This window comes from Solea solea, chromosome 8 (assembly GCF_958295425.1).
Source record: "Solea solea chromosome 8, fSolSol10.1, whole genome shotgun sequence".
NCBI classification, from domain to species: domain Eukaryota; kingdom Metazoa; phylum Chordata; class Actinopteri; order Pleuronectiformes; family Soleidae; genus Solea; species Solea solea.
Window position 1 is genome coordinate 26673878 of NC_081141.1, and position 20157 is coordinate 26694034.

Sequence of the window (20157 nt, forward strand, 5' to 3'; positions counted from 1 at the left end):
CTCCAGGGCTGCAGGATCCAGATCTATAATAATTATAATTATTATTTTTTTGCTTTTGTCCTGCTTAAGTCATCAACCAGGACTGAGATGATATGACTACGTGTTTTAAAACCAGTCACAACTGATAACCTTTCTGTGTCTGTGACTCCAGGGCTGCAGGATCCAGATCTATGATTTTTATAATTATTTTCATTGCTTTTGTCATCCTATTTTGATTTTTAATTATAAAAATGTTTATTTTTACAGCCCATTCCATGCAAAGATGCAACACAAGGTGCTTTAAACAGTCAAATTATGAACCAAAAAGCAAGAAAACAGATAAAAGCAACAAAAACAGCAGGTCTAATAGTCTTAAAAACGGTCAACAAATTTATTTCAGTTAGTAACACAACTCAAATGAATTAACCGGCATATTGATTTGAATCATGAAAAACTTTATCTTATTGCACATTTCAGGGTTTTTTGTTTTTCTTAAACCAGTGAGAACTAATAACCTCTCTGTATCTGTGACTCCAGGGCTGCAGGATCCAGTTCTATGATTAATATAATTATAATTATTGCTATTAATATAATCCTTAGTGCTCACATGGCCATGAGTCAAAGTAATCACATATTTCTTAGTAGTGTTTGCTTTTGTAATTGTGCAAAAGTCACAAAATAGACATTTTTTCTTTTATTTTTGTTCATAAAAATGATCCACGTTATATTTAATATACTTTTATTATAGAATTTCTTTTTATTTTAAAAAACATTAGATTGCCTATAGGTTGTGCTGGAAAAAAAAAGGATATTTAACACTCTATATTACACATTCTTACAGCCTCTGATTATACGTTTTAATACAGTCATGTAAAAATGAGCCTAAATGCTCTGGGTTCTCAGGGATAATCAGAGATGGACAGTGTAGCTGTGGTAGATGTTCACACAGGGAGGAATGTGATGGAGAGAGCGACAGAGAGAGGTTTTGTTGCACTTAGGGATGAACACAGGAAGAAAATGTGGTGCAGCAGGTAAAACATGTCTGTGAGCAATATTATCTGAGCTGTGACTCCACTCAGGTAATTCTCCCTAAATGCCTTTGTGAATGTAAATGAGCAGGTTTTTTTTTCTTCATGAAAGCTCACACTGTCTCACCTGAATGTAATCACCGCAGCTCTGACCTTATACAGCAAAGGTCACCAAAGACTAGAGAAGGAGAGAGAGGGGGTGTGTCCTTCAGTCTCTCTCACTCTCCACCTCCTTAAAAAAGTCCTCGTCTCTCAATGATCCCAATTTCCAGTTCTGAGACATTTTAGATGCGTCTCATCACCATGACCCGGTTCCTCTAAATCAGCCGGTGCACAATTTACAAACAACAAAAACATGGCACCTGTTTTACCTCCTACACACACACACACACAAGAGGGTTTGCACAGCTTCAAATCTAAACTTAACCAGTTCCTCGGGAATGAGGTTTTGGTCTCCATGAGGACTACTGGTCATGAAAAGCTGCGCAGCATTCATGGTGAAGACACTCACAGACATAATGCATTCCCTCAAACCTTAACCTCACCCTTAACCTGACCTTAACCTAAACCTTAAAACCAGGTCTTAACACTCAAAAAAGCCTTTTAAGGTGGTGATAGAATGTAAGGATGAGCCAAATTGTCCTCACTCCCTGTTATTTGGTCCTCACAAAGATACCTATACAATAAAAACACACACCCACTGGTTTCCATGAATTCTGACAACATTCCATTGACTAACTCTAACTTAACCATAACTACTGGCCTGACTTTAACCCCGAACTTAACCCTAACCATACAACATGTCTTCATCTTAAAATATAATAATTTACGTGATGAGGACTTGCTTTTTGTCCCCATGAGGAAGACCATACGTCCCCAGTGAGGACACATAATTCATTCCCGAGCCCCTTACCCTATAAAAGTGACCTCAACTTCTACCCAAGTCATTTTCTGGTAAAAAAAAACCACTTGTACTTTTTACTCAAGTGTCCCCTTTAAGGTACTTTATACAAGACTGTGTGTGGTGAGGAAAGGGGGTGGAGAGGGAGTGGGGGGCTTCTTCTTCTTCTTCTTCTTGACTCCTGTTGTAGAGAAAGAGAGCGCCTGCACCTGCCCCGTATGTCAACAACAGTGTCTGCAGCAGACACTTAAAGAAGAAAGGTGGCTTTTCACACCAGCAGTCTTTTACTGAATCTGCGCGCTCTCCAAAGACAACAATGATCGCGCTGCTCCAGGCGGCTCCAGGCGGCTCCAGGCGGCTCCAGGCTGCTCCGGCTGCTCCGGCTGCACCGCAGCTCTTAGAGGCTCTACAGGCTTTGGACGCCTGGACTGTGTGGCCTCCAGATTATCTCCAGACTGAGCCCCTCTACATACGAGCTTATTGGACTTCCTCAGCGCCCTCTTGTTTTCCGTGGCTCTCGAGTTTCCAGGATGCTTTCTGACTGTCTGTTTTACACATAGACAGGATCCCTCTCCACCCCCACCCCCGCCCCCTATCCCCCCCGTGGGGGTTGTTAGGAGGTTACAGGGGGGTAGTGAAGAGGTCAGGGAGAAACTGTCAGTCTATTTCCCTTCTCTGGCCTTGGGAAACTGCACCACAAGTCTTTTGCATATTTTTAGCGTCCTTGCTGTGTGTGTGTGTGTGTGTGTGTGTGTGTGTGTGTGTCCACAGGAGGAGATAAAAATGATTCCCAGTCCACGAGGACTTTTGTTTTTCACATGGATTACTTATTATTAGTCGTTTTCCCGTCTTGTTTTTGTATTTTTTTCAACATTCTGTGTCTTCACACAAAGAAGAATAATGTCCACAGTCTGAAAGTCATCATCGTCTATATGTGCTGCTGTGTAAATCGTCCCCCCCCCCCCACCACCCTCCATAGAATTACTGCTGGTGATTGCCTCATACTTGAACGTCTACAGCTGTTGGTGTGTGTGTGTGTGCGTTCAGGTATTACTCATGTTGTGGGGACCGACATCTGACTACACAGTCCCCATCATGTAAATTAATTAAATTTAAAGTTTAACACCCATTTTTTTTTTGTGAATTTTATTTATTTATTTCAATCCCAATGACACGTGAATCTCAGATCCACTGTGTGATGATGAAATATCTCTGGAAATGAGTTAGAGGGTGAAGTGGCCCTTGCCCTTTAAATAACCCCTGAGAGCATAATTACACACCATTACCAACTCTTCTTCTTCTGATTTTATTTGGTAGTAACAAAGAAAGTTAAAAGGAAATGTAGTGGAGTCAAAGTAAAAGTTGCTGGAAGTATAAATAAAGTAAAGTACAGATATACGTAAATTAGTACAGTAACGGAGTATTTGTACTCCGCTACGTTCCAACGCCGCACACGCACGAGGTTGGATGTCACAAGACAGGGTTACACGGACAAAGACAAATCTACCATTTTCTTTTAATATCTCTGCAACAATCAGGGAGGCAGTGCTGAGTTAACACAGGGCCCACAGAGATGAAAACAATGGCTGGATTCTTCGTGGCTTGAAGATGGCTATGGGAAATGGCAGGGATGCCAGCGCTGATAAGTGACTGAGGGGCTCCAGTTACTTCCAGCTGTCTGCAGCCGTGCGTGCCTCCCTGCCTCCCTGCCTCCCTCTGCGGGAACGTATGGCTCACGCATCATGCAAAACCATTTTCGTTTGCTCGTAATGCTCGTAAAAAATAATAATAATGACAATAAGAAAAAAAGTCGGAGCGGACGTACTAAATAAAATCGACAGCCTCTCACTCGGGCATGAGTTTACATCACGGGAAGGAATCTCCAGTCCTCGGAGGAGGAGCGGCGCACATGCTCCCTCAGCTGAGAAAACACAGACAGTTAAAGACTGTGACCTTGTGAGTGATAATGTTAACTCGATCAATAAAAACCAGGGCAGCAGCACATGACAGGGGAAAAAAAAAAGCCTGGACGCAGCATCTGGAAAGAGTCTGAGGCCTCGTTCACACTTGTGGTGCTTTGACTTTATACAGTTGTAGCACAACTCGACTGTTTGGTGTCAGGCGGCCGCGTGACACTGCTGTGATGTGGTTTTATACGCAACACAAACACACAAACTAGTGACGCAGTAAAGCACTTGTTCTCGGTGTAACTGAATCGTTAGACTCTTCTGTGACCGATCCTGTTGTCGCTATCTAGAGAATTAACCGGCGCGTCACACTTATGTGACGTCAACTTCTCAGTTCTGTAATTCCTTAACGGTTGAATAACTGCCAGATTTTGAAAGTTGAAAGTTTGTTATCTTGGAAAAAAGGAAGCAGAAACACTCACTCATTGAAAATGTACAGGCATAAAATCGCTAAATACACCAGACTCCTCTGTTAAATATTGAGATTTTAGACATTACTTTGCTAAATGTTGGAGATCCACACAAATCGTTGAACTGATTCACAGTTCAGCATTGTTTGCTTTGATTCTTGTGTCGGACGTCGCACTCGCGACTCTTCCGGTGACGACACTCTCTGACCAATCAGGGGCCGCCAATCTGTTGATGTCACATTTTTAGTATCGGCTCAGCTCGCGTGAACTGTACAATGGAAAAGCGCCATAATTTACGACACCACAATCACTCTAATCAGGCTCCTGCAAGTCTTTGAAGCAATTTTACGCAGTCACTGCGCCACCTACTGGCAACAGGAAGTACATCGGAAGTGACACACATCATTTAATTTACAGAAACCTTGTGAAAAATTTGAACCCTAACCCAGGGACTCATACAAGGACAAACAAGCATTCACACTCACAACTATGGTCAATTTAGAGTGTCCAATTGACCTAATCCCCTAATCTGCATGTTTTTGGACTGTGGGAGGAAACTGGATAAACTTCAAAATACTGATAATCCAAGATCTAAATAACTAACAAACAAACAAATTGCTCCTACGTAGTCATTTCTATAGTATAATATTAGTGAGCATACTTGCTCATTTCAGTGTGAAAGAGGATTTACAGAGCTGAACACTGTAAAAAGTGTCCAGGAGGACCTGTTGCTGTCATCGTTGGCTGTCCTTGTTTATCCTTTTCCCTCCTCCTCCTCCTCCTTAAACCATAAAAACCAGATCTCCATATAGACCGCAAATTTTAAAAAAAAGTATATTTGTCTTGTAATTAAAATTGCAACAAGACAAATATAATAAAAACACACAAGCCCATAAAACATTAATAATGTTAAATCCAGTCTGTGTTTGGGGCTGTAAACCCAGATCCACTGAAAGCTCAGCGTCACGTTGCATTAGCGTCACCTCGGCACCGGCGAGGGCCCCTTCCTGTCCATTTGGAAAATATAAGCACATTTTCAAGCAGCACTCCAACAAGGAGAGAGTGCTTTGGCTGTCTTTGAAGTCCGCGGAAATAATGCTCCTTAAAAGCATCCTCTGCAATCCACAAAAACACCGACGACCGCGCTTTTCAGTCAAGAGCCGCGGAGCGAGGTCCTCCCTAACAAGAATGTAAATCCACACTGGAGGACCTGCTCACTTTTGATGTCTTCTAATGTCATCTACTCTTTTGCAGGAGCACACGGGGGTATTATGAGATTCACTCATTCATTTATGATTAGTGGTCGTCTGTGCGCTCTGACAGAAGCGTGTCCCACTTTCATGTGCTTTTTATTGTCATCCAACACTTTCCTGTCGTGAAACCAGGGGAGAAAAAACAAAAAAGATATGACAAATGCAACAAAACACCAGAGAGACGCAACAGGAATAAAACTTTTTGCAACAGCCTTTTATTTTCCCCTTTGCCTGCCTCAGTTTAGTGTTTCAGTTACACCCTTCGGGCTGTAAAAACTGTCATCTAATCATATCCTCGCACAGTCTTAAATGCCACATACGCCCAGAGCCGCGTGGAAAGGGGACCTTTCTGCGGATTAAAACGGATATGAGGTTATTTTTGTGAGATCCATGATTGCGCCCGAGACACTCCCGTCCATACTTAGCGTGATGACTGACTGAGGAGGTGAGGTAATATGGCAGCTGGGTGATGCAAACCACTTGTGTAGGTTGATCTGTTGTTTTTGTTACATGATGTCTGATGGTTCCCATACATGATGAAGAAGAAGAAGAAGAAGAAGAAGATGATTTGGAAACGTCCTAAAATGACTGTGTTAGAAGTTAAAGTCACCTTTTTAAGAATGTTACTTCAGTAAAAGTCAGTAAAAATGTTCTATAGACGTATACACTTCACGCTCTGGTTCTCAAAACTGTGGTATGTGTACCACCATTGGTACGCAAGCTTCCTCTGGTGGTACTTGGAGGAAAATCATAAATACTGTTCTTGTATAAAGAATCTAAAATCTAAAAAGACTTTACCAGAAAGTCACAATTTTTTTATAATACTACTTAAGTAAAAGTCTTAAAGTATATGACATTTACTGTACTTAAATATCAAAAGTCATTTTTCTGATATAAAATGTATTTACGCTAAGTAAATGACATTTAAGTCGCTTTTCCACTGCACGGCCCCGCCACGCCTCGCCTCGCCTCGGCTCGACGCGGTTTGGTTGGTTTTCCATGACTTCATAGCTCCTCCTCAACATGGGCGGAGTCACCATAGCACGACATCATCTGTGTGAAACTGCCGTGACGTTATTTTATACGCGACACAAACAAACGAGTGACTTGTTTTCAGTGTAACTGAATCATTAGAATCAGTTGGTTAAAAAAGATTTGTTCACAGAATCGTTCAGTACTTCCTGACTGACTGAACGCTGGGTTCTGATTTGTCCCACGATCGCCTGTCGCTAAGTACACCAGACTCCTCTGTTAGATTTGAGACTTTTCCTTTGCTAAATATTTAAATATTATAAAAATTTCAGTTGCTATGGTTACTGTTAGTCAGCAGCAGCTTCAAGTTAGCGGGAGGAGCTAACGTGTAGTTGCGCTACAACAGCCACAACCACAACACTGTGTTTTTGTGTCACACCCTGGGGGTGTGGTTAAATGGTTTCCTCCTAGGTTTGGTTTTCCACGACAAAAATACAGTAGTACCTACTCAATGTGGGCGGAGTCATCCCTGCACGGCTGCATGAAAACTGCTGTGACTTTGTGTTACACACACACACACACACGCACAAACGAGTGACTAGTGACTTGTAAAGCAGTTGTTTTCAGTTCATTAGAATTGAGAGACAAAAATGAACAATAATTGTCCACATATTAAGGACGTTTTGAGCCTTTATTTGCACAAATAAAAAGTTGTATTAATGTGGTAATCTGACACAGAATGTGCAGTGGTAAGGAATGTTTTCTTGTTTATATTACGTCTGTAGCCTTGGGGCAAAAAAGGTACAACCTTGTTCCTAAATTTGGATTTAATTCACGTTGTAGCCTTTCTGAGAGTAATTTACGGCATTGTACGAGTGAGAGAACCTTTGGCGTACAGAAATGTCCTCATATCTTTGTGAGTGTGAGGTAGTCTCTGCTTCCAAATTCTAAAAACCTAATGGAGACGTTGTGGATTAGCGAACGTACCCGAGTGTGGTTTCGCTTCAAAGACGATCAGGTGATACGTGAATCTGCTGAAGTGAGACGGACGCAGCGGCAGAAGCAGGAGTGTGATCTGACACGAGTTTAACACGTTTTATTAGAGGGACTTGACAGGTTAGGTTTGGCCTAAAAAAAAGAATAAAAGACGTGTTGGGAACAGAGCAGCAGATCAGAGAGAAGACTGAGGTGGAAGTGAAAGTGTGAGGCGAAAACGTAACGAGGAGATGGGAATTACTGCTGAATTAAGCACCGCTTTGATTGGGAAGCGATTGACCGACGGTTGGCGAAACATGAAAGGACGACCTTGAATTCTCCAAAGCGAGTATGGATTGGTGCTTTCTCTGCACACACACACACACACACACACACAAGCACGTGTGTGCTCTGACACACAGGAGTGCTCCCATCTCTGCAGTTTTTCCTTCTCAACACACAGTCACGTACGACAAGCCAGAGTTGAGAGAGCAACTTCAAAGTGAGGCAGATGCAGCGACAGCATCCTCTGAATAAATTTTCTGGCCACCAGTCGATCTGCCCCCGGGCTAAGATTGTGGCTGTTCACAATCTCTCTCCTGACCCCCAATCAACTCCAGCTCCGCTCAAAAAAACCCAGCTCCCCCCGATCCTGCTCTAACAAGACAGTCAGAGGCAGAGAGAGAGAAATGGAACCTGTGCAAATAAAAGGGAGAAAAAACATTTAGCTCACGACGTTCATTTTCGTCCAAAAATTTGGTTGTGATGTATGTTATTTTTTCAATGTAGTGCAGCTGTGGTGGTAATGGTAATAATGATAAATAAATCAGTGTTTCAGGGACTTGAAATCTATCAGGCAGGGATCGTGAATGCATGATTCTGTCGGCTGGATTCTGGATTTAAAAAGCCAAAAATAAATAAAAAATGGAATACTTATCTATAATATGTTTTTAATAAATACATATAATTGCAATTATTTTTAACATTTCACCCAGTGACTCCATACGTAGAGATAATAATAAAGAAGTAGTAGAAAACTATTAAAGTGTTCAGAAAATACAGCAGAAATTGAAGGTAAAAATAATTATACTTTTTCACAAGTGTACAATCACATTTTCTGATTGTATGAATTGCTGTTTTTCATTACTCCAAAATGAGCCTTTAAAAAAAAAAGAGCCTTTAATATTTATACGAGGAGGCGGGGTCTATGGGGGGTGGAGCCTGTTTTTACAGTAGCCCACAATGGACAAACTAGACTAAGTATCTTTTGAGTTTTTAATGCGTACTGAAGGCTACAGCACATTTGTGTTTAACTTTACTAATTCATGTTGGTAAATCTTACATACTTTTACCTTTAAAGAAATCAACAATTATTTAATATTTGAGTTAGAACATTGTGTACTTCTGAACTGTCCAGGATTATTTTTTTGTAGATGTAATTTAAAAGTTGGTAAATGTAAATGTTATTAATGTAATAAAAGTGGGGATTGAGCGTGTGAACAGAATTTATAAATGATAAATGAAGTCAGGTTGTTTGCCTGGTTTATGGGATTTTAAGTCTCTAAAACGCTGTCAATTTTAAATCCTAATCGTCCATGATTGTTTTTGTAAAAGTTGTGTCCCTTTCATCATTCATATTAACAGTATTTGTTCAATAATTCCTAAAAAGTACATTTATACCATCAGATACTGTAATTACTGTATATTCTTAAAGAAAACACAGATTAACTGTACACCACTTGTACTCCTTACCATGACTTATTGTCTTTACTACCTGACAATACTTGTTCTTCCAAAATCCCAAACTTAATAAGTTTAAGGTGTAAAATTTAAGTAAATTAGGGGTCTTAAACTAATGGCTTGTGGGCCACATGCAGCCCTCTAATGAATTTCATGGGGCCCACTGATATAGTATCGGTCTATTTTTTGTTATTTATAGATTAATTTTGCATCATTTGGTGCAATATCTCTTTTCTGTCTTTTGTAATATTCTCTAATCATGCTGCTAATTTTTCCTCATGTACAGTATATACTATCGTGTGTTTTTAAATGACAGCATTTTCATTGTTATTTATGTTATTGTTATGTTATTTATGGTATTGTGTATCTCGTTCATCTGTAGCAGAGTCACAATAATCCTCTTGAATCTTTAATCTGTGTTTATTGTAACGTCCTCATGTAAACATCCTGTTTATTACAGTATTTATGTTCCTTTTTCTTATTCTTATTTTATCACGTTTAGTACTTGAATGGATGAATGGATGAAAACTCTCCAAAAGTCCATGTGTACAGTACAACAACAGTAAATAATCTAATCTAATCTGATGTAATATAATTTAAATTTTACATCACATTTGGACCATAGATGCTCATTGACCCCGGGGTCATTTGAAGTAAATGTTGAGCGTCTTCAGTCGAGCTTTGATGCTCAAGCAACACTTTCTATATTTTGTGTTTTCTTTCTTTTTCTGGGCATAATAATAATTTGACTTTATTCGTCTCAGTTGTGTTACATTTCCAGCTCAGTGGGAACATAATTAAAGCCAGTGGTGTTAAAAATTGTGTGAAAAATGAAAATGTTCCGTATTTAAGAGACATTTGTGTCCAACAACTGCCTCGGCGTGTCATTACTATTATTATTTTTAACTGTGTTGACTTGTTTTAATATTTGATTTGAGTCTTTATTAATCATTTATCAGGCTATGGTGCCTGAGCAATGAATAATTGTAATTGCGCCTGCTGGGACCCGCGCGGTCTATTACACGTGTGACATGTGATGTGTTTGGAGGAGAGACACACGCTGCTGCTGCTGCTGCTGCTGCTGCTGCTGCTGCTGCTGATGCTGCTGCTGCTGCTGCTGCTGTTGCTGCTGCTTCACGCTGTTTTGTGTCAGTTTGCTGCAAAAAACTAAAAATAATACGCTGGAGTTTTAAAGTCAAACCAAAGATTTTTAGTGTCATGAATTTGGACAAAGAAAAAAAAATCGAGCTTGAGCATCGCACATCATTTGGAAAAAAGTGCACACGGCGCTCTCTGCATATTGTATCATCGCCCAGAAAAACAATGATGTGCTGCCCTGAGGGCAAATATCCACCTATAAGTGTGTGTATGAGTGTGTGTGTGTGCGTGTGTGCGAAAACCCACAATTTTAACTACCCTGCATTCAGTATGAAGATGTGGCATGCAGCCTACACATGTTGCCTTTAACTGCATACAAATACACACAATGATGTGCCGTGCACACACACACACACACACACACACACATGCACACACGTGGGAGGAGTGGGGATCTAATGAGGCCCGTGGAGACACTGCTGAATTGTCAGTCAACCCTCAGCCTGCTGACATGCAGTCGACAGCATCAGTGGCTTCTTTTCCTAAAAACCGTGGAAGGCTGTCGACTTGCATCACAAGTCAAGAAAAGTCTGAGCGTCCAGCAGAAGACAAGATGGAGTAATACGGAAGCGTATCGCATTCACCTAAAAAAATCATTTTTAAAAAGGCTGTTTTTGAAGAGATTTCTTTTTTAGGGTCCGTATGTATGACCTCGCCTCGCCTCGGCACGGTTAAGTTGTGTGTCCACTAGCATAGTACCTGGTCCCAGGTGATTGGTCAGTGCCGTCACAGGAAGAGATCCTAAAAACGTGGGTTAATCTCCAACAATTACCAGGGAAATGTCTAAAATTGCAATATTTAACAGAAAAGTCTGGTGTATTTAGGGACAAACATCGCAATCACCAGCAGATCCGAGTGTTCTTTTCCGTCTGAACAACAAAGTCGACAAACTAATAACAATTCCATTAATATGACTTAAAGAGAGGAGAATCTCCTAATGTTCCAAATGTACTTACATACATCACCAATCATCATCAAAAATTCAGATTGATTCATCCAAAAAAAAAAAATAGAGACAGGAAGTTGCTAACAGGACGACAAACTTCAAAATAAACTCACGCCCGATGAATATAAAACATAAAAAAATAAGTGTTACGTAAAAAATGTTTTCTCTCAAGTCCCTTACCATTTCCAAACACGGCGGGAAACTACAGTGGCCTTCACAGACCAGAAAAGATGTAAACACTCTCTGTCGTTTCCTTAGCATTTCATAGGCGTCCAACAAATGTGCTTTATTTTAAAGCACTGGGTAATATATTCATACAGTCAGGTGACGTACACTTACGGAAAATGAAGTATAATTCAAATAATTTCACCCGAATTTGACACACTGGACCTTTAACATGATTGTTTGGGTTTTTTCCACATTAAAATGTTCACTAAAAATATAGCAACATGTTTTTGTCGCATTAGAACATTTCGTGTTTATGTAAGTACATTTTTTCTACAGTGCTATTTTTCTACTCTTAGTAGTACTTTTCTTTTACATAGGTCACATAGTATTTTGTGTACGTCTATATTTTTATATTCTACTATTTCCATTCTCTTCTCTGCCACAATTTCAGTGTACGATGCCTGCGTACAGCGACAATAAAGGGCTCTTTATCTCGACTCGTTTTCTGCCAATAAACATTTTTAATGCATGTTTTTAAAGGCACAACACAGAACTGTGTGCGGTTTACGCCACATAATCAAAGACATGAAAATTTGTTCTTCCACGACTGCGAGCTAAATCTGTCCCTGAGAGCGAGAGAGAGAGAGAGAGAGAGCCACGCTTGTCGTGGGTGTCCTGAGTGTTGTTGTGCCTACAGTTGTGCCATAATAGGCCACAGTTATCCCAGGTGTAATTGAGCTTTATCTTTCCCAGCGTATTGTTTCAGGACATGCAGACATGCAATTTACATGGCAGCGTGTAATTAGGACTTTCTCGCTGGCCTGTCATTTTCACACAGAGGCAGCCAGTGTGGTCTGTAAGTGCTCGCCCCGACAACTCTGGCGACACAGGGCGAGTCACATGGTACGGAACGCTGTTATCGTGCATCGCGATAAAACGCACCCGTCATAAGTTTTGATCGTGGTGAAAAGCATTAATGTCGAGCTCGCCAACGTACAGCCTGGGTGATTTATTTTTGAAGTGCCACAAAATTAAGTCGGTATTGTTCCAAGGACGCCATTGTTTACAATGCTGTTATTTAAAGATACAGTATGTAACATGTAGCTAAATGTATTTATGAATCTATGTAGCCTTCAGTCAGCATCAGAACTCAAAATGGTCTTTCAGGGGTAAATAAACTCATGTAAAACTACGTATAATTATTACATCTTCAACTGTTTCTGACCTTTCTGACCTTTAAAATTCTTGTTTTTCCACATAAAACATGTAGTGTGTTCACTCAGTGACATGTTTTTGTTACTGGAATTAATTTTTTGTAACATCACCAACATGTTTTTGTAACTTTAGTTCTCTGTGCTGACTGGAGCCTGAAATGCTTACAAAAGAGGGCGCTATAGAGCCCATGTGTCACCCTGCCCAAGAGCATGTGAGATATTTCAAATCTGTGTGCGAATCTGACTTTCCGACAGACATGGTCATCTTCCGGTTTGGTCGAAATTAAAAATGAAGGCATGCACTTGAGGATGAGGGTTTTAAATCCAGCAAGTTTTGTTAAAATCAACACATTTTTGTTTTATTACGGCTTTCAATTGTGGGGTGTTATTGAGCCATATATATATATATATATATATATATATGATTATATGAAACGATAACATTTTAGAAACCTCATCAGATCTGATCATTCGGGCACATTCAAGCTTTCAAAGAAAATGTTGTTCTTAAGCAATTTTCAGTCACTGTGCCACCTACTGGCAACAGGAAGTACATACATATCGGATCACAACCCGTTCAGTGGTATTTCAGTTTAAGTTTAGTGACTTTTTTAGTCAAGTTTCTGGGAACAAAAATGCAGACATTTAAATAATTAATGAATAGTGTGTTAGGGCCAAACTGAAGAGAAAAAATAATTAATCTTTTGAGAATAAAGTCAGAATAATCTGAGAATAAAGATGTAATATTATAACATAATATCCCGACTTTATTCTCAGAATATTTCGACTTTATTCTCATGTTACAATGTTACGACCCTATTCTGATAATGTTACAATGTTACGACTTTATTCTCATAACATTAAGACTTTATTCTCATAATGTTACAAAGTTACGACTTTATTCTCATAACGTTAGGACTTTATTCTCATAATGTTACAATGTTACGACTTTATTCTCATAATGTTACAAAGTTACAACTTTATTCTCATAATGTTACGACTTTATTTTCATAACGTTAGGACTTTATTCTCATAATGTTACAAAGTTACGACTTTATTCTCATAATGTTAGGACTTTATCCTCAAAAGATTAAAAAGGTATTTCTTCAGTTTGGCCCTAATATACTCTGTAGTAGAATAATAATCAGTCAATGCTGATGATTTTTCTTATTTTATTTTTATGTCAAATATCGGCTGATGTGAACTGTATGAATCATGTGTGAGTGTGTGTGAGTGAGTGTGTGTGTGTGTGTTAAAGGGTTAAAGGACATGGCGGTGAGTGAAGTGTCGTTTTTCAGCACTGACTCCTCCTCCTCTCCTCCCTCTCTCCTCCTCCCTCTCCTCCCTCCTCCCGCCTCCTCCTCCTCGGACTGGCTGCGCTTTTCTTCCACTTGAACAACCAAGTAGTTTTTACTGGGCACATTCCCCGGCAGCAATGTGGAGGGAAAGGGCGACCACGTTCAGCTGAAGAAGAAAAGAAGAAGAAGAAGAAGAAGAAAAATCATCGTCGCGTCCGGGTTTTTGTTCTTTCTGTTTTTGTTGATTCTTTTTGAATTTTTCTTCTTTTTTCAATCTTACGTGGAAACAAACACGCTCGAATCGCTTGAATTAAACTTGTTGTTGTTTTTGGACGGTTACTCACAGTTCATATGACTGTTACAGTTCATTGTGGATGTTAAAGGAGATGAAACCGGACGTGTTTCTCTTTCCTTGACTCACCGTTTTCTGCTGTTTGTGGTTTTGGACTTGAGTTGAGTTTTTTTGGTTTGTTTTTTTTCCGGGGGTTTGGAGTTGAGTGCAAGGAGCAGGACAGACTCCTCATTCCTCAGGGAGACACAAGTTTGTCCTCAAGCTGCGGAGGAGCAGAGCAGGAGCAGAGCAGGAGGAGGAGGCGAAACTAAGTTGCCAAGTTGCTGCGCATCCGGTCACTCAAATTCCCTCAAGTTTGCAACTTTTATCTGTGGATTATATTGTTATTTTCTTTTTGGAGGGTGGTGGTCACGATGGCGCACAGGATCCGTGGATGAACTGCGGAGTTTTTGAAGCATGAACATTTCCTTGTAGTTGGTCTTTTGTGGACTACACCGATCTGATATTTCCAAAGAAAGGACGAGAGAGAGAGAGAGAAACGAGTCAACTGTTGTTGTTGCAGCGACAGTTTTCCTTTCAGTTTTTTTATTATTATTATTGATATAACGCGTCCACTGGTGTTGTTGCCAAAATGCCACAGCTGAACGGAGGCGGTGGGGACGACCTGGGGGCCAACGATGAGATGATTTCGTTTAAAGACGAAGGGGAACAGGAGGAGAAGATCTCGGAGAACGTGTCCGCGGAGAGAGACTTGGACGATGTGAAGTCGTCCCTGGTGAACGAGTCGGAAAACAACAGCAGCTCCTCAGACTCGGAGGTAAAACAAACAAAAACACGCGTTTTTACGACATTATAAAGTGACATAAAAGAGCGTAAACCACCGCCAAGTCGCCTTTAAACAACAAATCCCCATTGAGAACAAAAAATCCACTTTTTAAAGTAGTCAAATACACTCTTAAACAATGGTAAATTTAACTATTTAACTGTAATTTTAACATTCTCAAGTTAATCAGAAATGGTGTTTAATTGACCCATTTTGCGTTAATTAAACGCGATTTTAGACTATTTTAACGCTAAAGTAGTCAAATACACTCTGAAACAATGGTAAATTTAACTGTTTTAGTGTAACTTTAACATTTAATCTGTTGAACGTGACACTAGTCTAGAGTTAAATTGACGCATTTCGAGTTACTTAAACACATATAGCACATTTAAAGTTGTCCAATTTAGCACCAATTACAATTTAGGACCACATACCCCTGAAACTGTTAAATGTAACTATTTTAGGGCAACTTTAACCATAAAAGAGTTAAACATAACACTAGTCTTGAGTTAGTCAGAAATTGTGTTAAATTGACTGTTTTAGTGACTTAAACAGTGTAAGAATTAAAACAAAAACTAATTCAGTTGTCCAATTTAACACCAATTCCAGTTTTTACCAAATACCTCTGAAAGTGTGTTACATTTAACTATTTTAGTGTGACTAAAATAAACTAAAAGAGTTAAACGTGACACTGTTCTGGGGTTAATCTGTATTAGCGTTAAATTGGCCTGTTTCAAGTCATTTAAACACTGTAAAATTGACGGTGTACCTTTGCTACAGTGTCAACAAAACAACAACAAAAACATAACTGAATCTTGTGTCATAAGCTACTCTGTAGATTTAGCTTGTTTTAAAGTTACTAATTCCAATTTAGAACCAAATACACTCCATGTTTGTTAAATTTGGTCCTAATAGCACATTTTTGGTTTTGGTGTAACTTGAACTCTGCGACATTTAAAGCCCCTCCTTTTACTTTTTTTTATTTTTTATTTGGAGTTGTCCCACTCTCAAAAAAGACAAACAAACTTGGCGGAGGTAAGAATGTTCCACTTCCACCAAAGTGAACAAAGATGTGATTTATTTCATGTTGAATGGTGAAAGTTTCAATAGTTTTTTCTTTCTTTCTTGCTTGCTTTCTTTCTTTCTCCCCTCCTCTCCTTGTGTCAGCAAGCAGAGAGGCGCCCCCAAACCAGAGCCGACTCAGACAGTTATGAGAAAACCAGAGACTATTTCAGTGAAGGTAACTAAAAATAAATAAATAAACTGAACTCACACTGAAGGAAGAAAGTGGTTGACTGAAGTAACTTTTGAAAAATACCAAGTTGTATGGAATCACTTCGATACAACGTGTTGAATTATCTAAATAAATGTTACTTTCTCAACCATTTTTTTCCACTTTCAGTGTGGGTCATTTGTACAAAACGTTGCTTGTGTTTGTGTTTTAACTCGTAATAACTTACTTTATGTCCCTCGCAGCTCTGAGGAGGCAGCAAGACGGTGGCTTTTTTAAGAGTCCTCACTATCCCGGCTACCCGTTCCTCATGATTCCTGACCTCACCAACCCCTACCTATCCAACGGTTCGCTGTCTCCCACTGCCAGAACGGTATGTGTCGCTGTGGACATGCATGCATGTGTGTCTCTCTGTCTGTGTGTCTCTCTTTGCTTTCCTTTCTGTATTCACTTGCACTCAGGAAAGGGAGAAAAAAAGAGAAAGAACTTTGGCTGTGTTTAAAAGTTCCCTGTGCACTGACAGGCCGCCGCCATATTCCCTCTGAGTGGCCTCTCAAGAAGTACTAACTACTTCTTTGTTCTTTTTTTTGGGGATATAAATTTCTCCGTGCCACCCACCCCCGTCGACAGGACTCGCGTTTGACAGCCGTCTCATTCCAACTCAAAGTCCACACACAGGATTAATCACAGAAAACACACCACGGGTTTAATTATACACTTCATTGTGATTGTACGTATTTTTTGAGAAAGCTTGAGTTTTTATCTCATGTCTAGCAGTTACTCCCTCCCTGTTTTCAAGGAAGTGTTTTTGTGGTTGTTGTGTGTATATTTTGGACGCGTCTGCAGAAAAATGGAGGGGAACGCGGCGGCGTTTGCCGGAGTCACAGCGATGTACACTCACCCTGCTTTGACATTCACATGGGAGGCATTTCCCCCTGCTGTATTCATAACAGCCATGAAGCGCATGCTGTACACATGTGACTGACACTGCGATTTATCTGGCAGATTATGCGCCTGCAAGTTGATTTGCAATCGTTTTATTCTATATTTTCTTAAAATGATGGACATTATGTCTATATTCTAATGCAGTGGTTCTCAAACTGTGGCTCATGTACCAACAGTGATACACAAGATTCCTGTGGTGGTACTCGGAGCAAAATCAGAAATACTGTTCTACTCAGAGTAGAGTGCGTAAAAAATTCAATAAATAGCAGTAAAAAGAATAATAAATTGAACAATAATAATAATTGGAGTCACCTTATCTTATACTACATCGTATACTAGCATGTGAAGTATAAGTACAAGTTAAAACAACTGTTTTAATGCAAGTTTGAGATATATAGTGCAAGAAATGATCAAAACCAGTGATGAGTGAAGTAATAATACACACAGAAAAGGTAAAAAAATCACCGTTAAAACACGATCTGACTCTGAAATGGGCTGAAAATCAAGTACTGTGAAAATACGCTGTGTCATAATTACTATATAAAGCCTCTTTCACTCTAAAGTAGCGCGTTTATAACCCGGTTTCTCTTTAAAAGTTAAAAGTTATCTCGACATACATCGATGCTAACCGCTTGGAAGATGAATGACTCCTGCGGTCTTGTGATAAAGTCGCATTTCTGGCAAAAACAGAGCGGACAAAAGAGGAAATTAGCGTGTTTACCTGGGTTTTATGTTCCCACTGACGCAGATCACAATCAAAGCTGATACGAATCTGCGTCATTCGACACCCGAGTGAAATAAAAACCTGTTTAAACACAGGGTTTTTTTGGCCAGTGAGGATCGGGATGCTATAACTGATGTATCTTAAAATGCAGTCAATGTGATTTGGTAATTGTTTTGATTTATTTGGTCTGATTTGTTGAATTCTGATCTGTTTTGAATCAGAATTGCACGGCGTGGCTGGTAAACGTCAACGCCGATTTCAAAGCTAGTTGTTGTTGTTGTTGTTGATGATTCATTCACTTGTTACGTGGTTGCGTCACAGTTGTTGCCATGGTTTGTTTACCGTGCCGTAAACCTTTATTTTCCCACTCATGACTAAAACTTACCACATTTAATGCGGATGATGACGACGGCGAGTTAGAGAACTGGATTCACACCAGTTCGAGTGATGATGTCAACAAAGGAAGGGAGGATTAAAAACAAATGTGCATCAGTATCTGGACTGAAATGTGGGACTCTGCAAACTTCCTTGAAATAATTCCTGCTTCTCTGAGCTCATCCATCCCCCAATGCATGTCATCCCAAAAAGAAAACTTTCGTTAAGGCCTGGCAGGCATGTGACTGAAAAGGCCAGCCCTCCTCCTCCCCCTCTTTTCTCTCTCTTTTCACTGTTCCGAGCCCACTCCCCCTCTCCTCCCCGTTATCTTCCATTCAATTAGAAAGGCGTTAGTTGACCATTGTTATTCTGAGCAGCCTTGATGGCTTCATTGGAGGTCTCCATTGGGGCTCATTAACTAAATGGCTCCTCTTCTCAAACTCAGTTGATGCATATCTCTGCGTCTGCGACTGCCAGAAGAGTTTCCCCCCCCTCTTCAAAACAACAAAATACTTTGTGTTTTTGTGCAGACAACTTAAGGAGATGTTATTGGTTTAATGAGGAAACAAAAGTCATAGTTATTGGGTTATTTAGGAAAAGCTAGATTTATCTTTTTACTGTTATCACAATTTTTGAGTCCCCAACTTTACAGATATCAGCGTGATATAAAGTTTTAAAGTACATTCACCACATAGCTATAACAGCCTATTTAAGTTCCGACAGGATATTAAATATTCTGCTTGTGTAAAGTAGTAAATAACAGCTGTGATATTTAGGGTTTCTTTTCCGATAACCAATCCAGTCATTTTAAACAGTATTGGCCAGTTATCGATGCTTAAAAAATTAGTTTTTTTTATCCGAACATGACAAAAATAACATAATAGAATACATAGAATGCAAAATAACTACATATAAGTAATGGCACTATTTATTTAATCAAACAAAATAATACAATTTCTGCGATTTAAAGGGAAAAGAATAAAGTAATAAACTTTTCTAGCTCTATTTCTGCTATTTTTCTGTCTTTTTAAATCAAAAAGACAAATAAACTGCAAATTGAGCCAAAATGGGATTCTGTACCTATTTCAGTCACTGCATTAGTTTCTCCACACTCACAGCTTTTATTATAACATTCTTTCATTAAAATACATAGTAGTTAATATTTTGACGACGTCTCACAAACTACAGCTTGCCTTGAAATGATTATATCCCAATTTAAATCACAATTAATGTGCGTAACACGTGTAATAACATTTCCCTTTTATAATAATCGGAGTGCTGCATCTTTATGTATCATTCCTTGTCTTTGTGTTTGTGCGTATATTAGAAAAAGCGCCTCTCACTTCCTTGTGCCGTTTGTCCGGAGAAACGAGGCTGAAAACTAAAACCGCAACAAATAATTAGAGAGGATTTGAATTTTTTTGGGAGGTATAATCCTCTGTCGCAGGAACAAAAAGGAACGAGGTCAATGGGACAGGGGTGAGCTGACGGTGTCAATCATCGCCGTGGCAGAGAACAAACAGGCAAACAATGGCTGGCATACTTAACAGATGTCTCCAACTCCCCGTGCTCAGCGCTCCAGTGCGACTGCAGTGCGTTTGATTGATGGCAGGTTTGACTTAGTACCTACTTAGGCCTGAAGTCAGGGGTTGGTTTGTTTACACCTGTGGAGGAAGCTGAATACAGTCAGATTTACTGGAGGATGTTTACCGGTGCCTTGCAGCCACAACTTAGTGGAACTAATCAGCTGAGCTGCAG

At 39.7% G+C, this 20157-nt stretch overlaps 1 protein-coding gene across 2 annotated transcripts in view; it reads left to right on the plus strand.

The window, feature by feature from the left end:
* The first annotated feature begins 14137 nt into the window (after positions 1–14137).
* tcf7l1b (transcription factor 7 like 1b) overlaps positions 14138–20157 on the plus strand; it is a 54957-nt gene continuing 48937 nt past the window's right edge. For both annotated transcript variants that reach the window (XM_058636094.1, XM_058636095.1), the window contains exons 1-3: positions 14138–15118; positions 16292–16364; positions 16601–16728. In XM_058636094.1, coding sequence (XP_058492077.1) covers positions 14933–15118; positions 16292–16364; positions 16601–16728 — 387 coding nt within the window. In that variant the 5' untranslated portion in view covers positions 14138–14932. The remainder of the gene's footprint in view (positions 15119–16291; positions 16365–16600; positions 16729–20157) is intronic.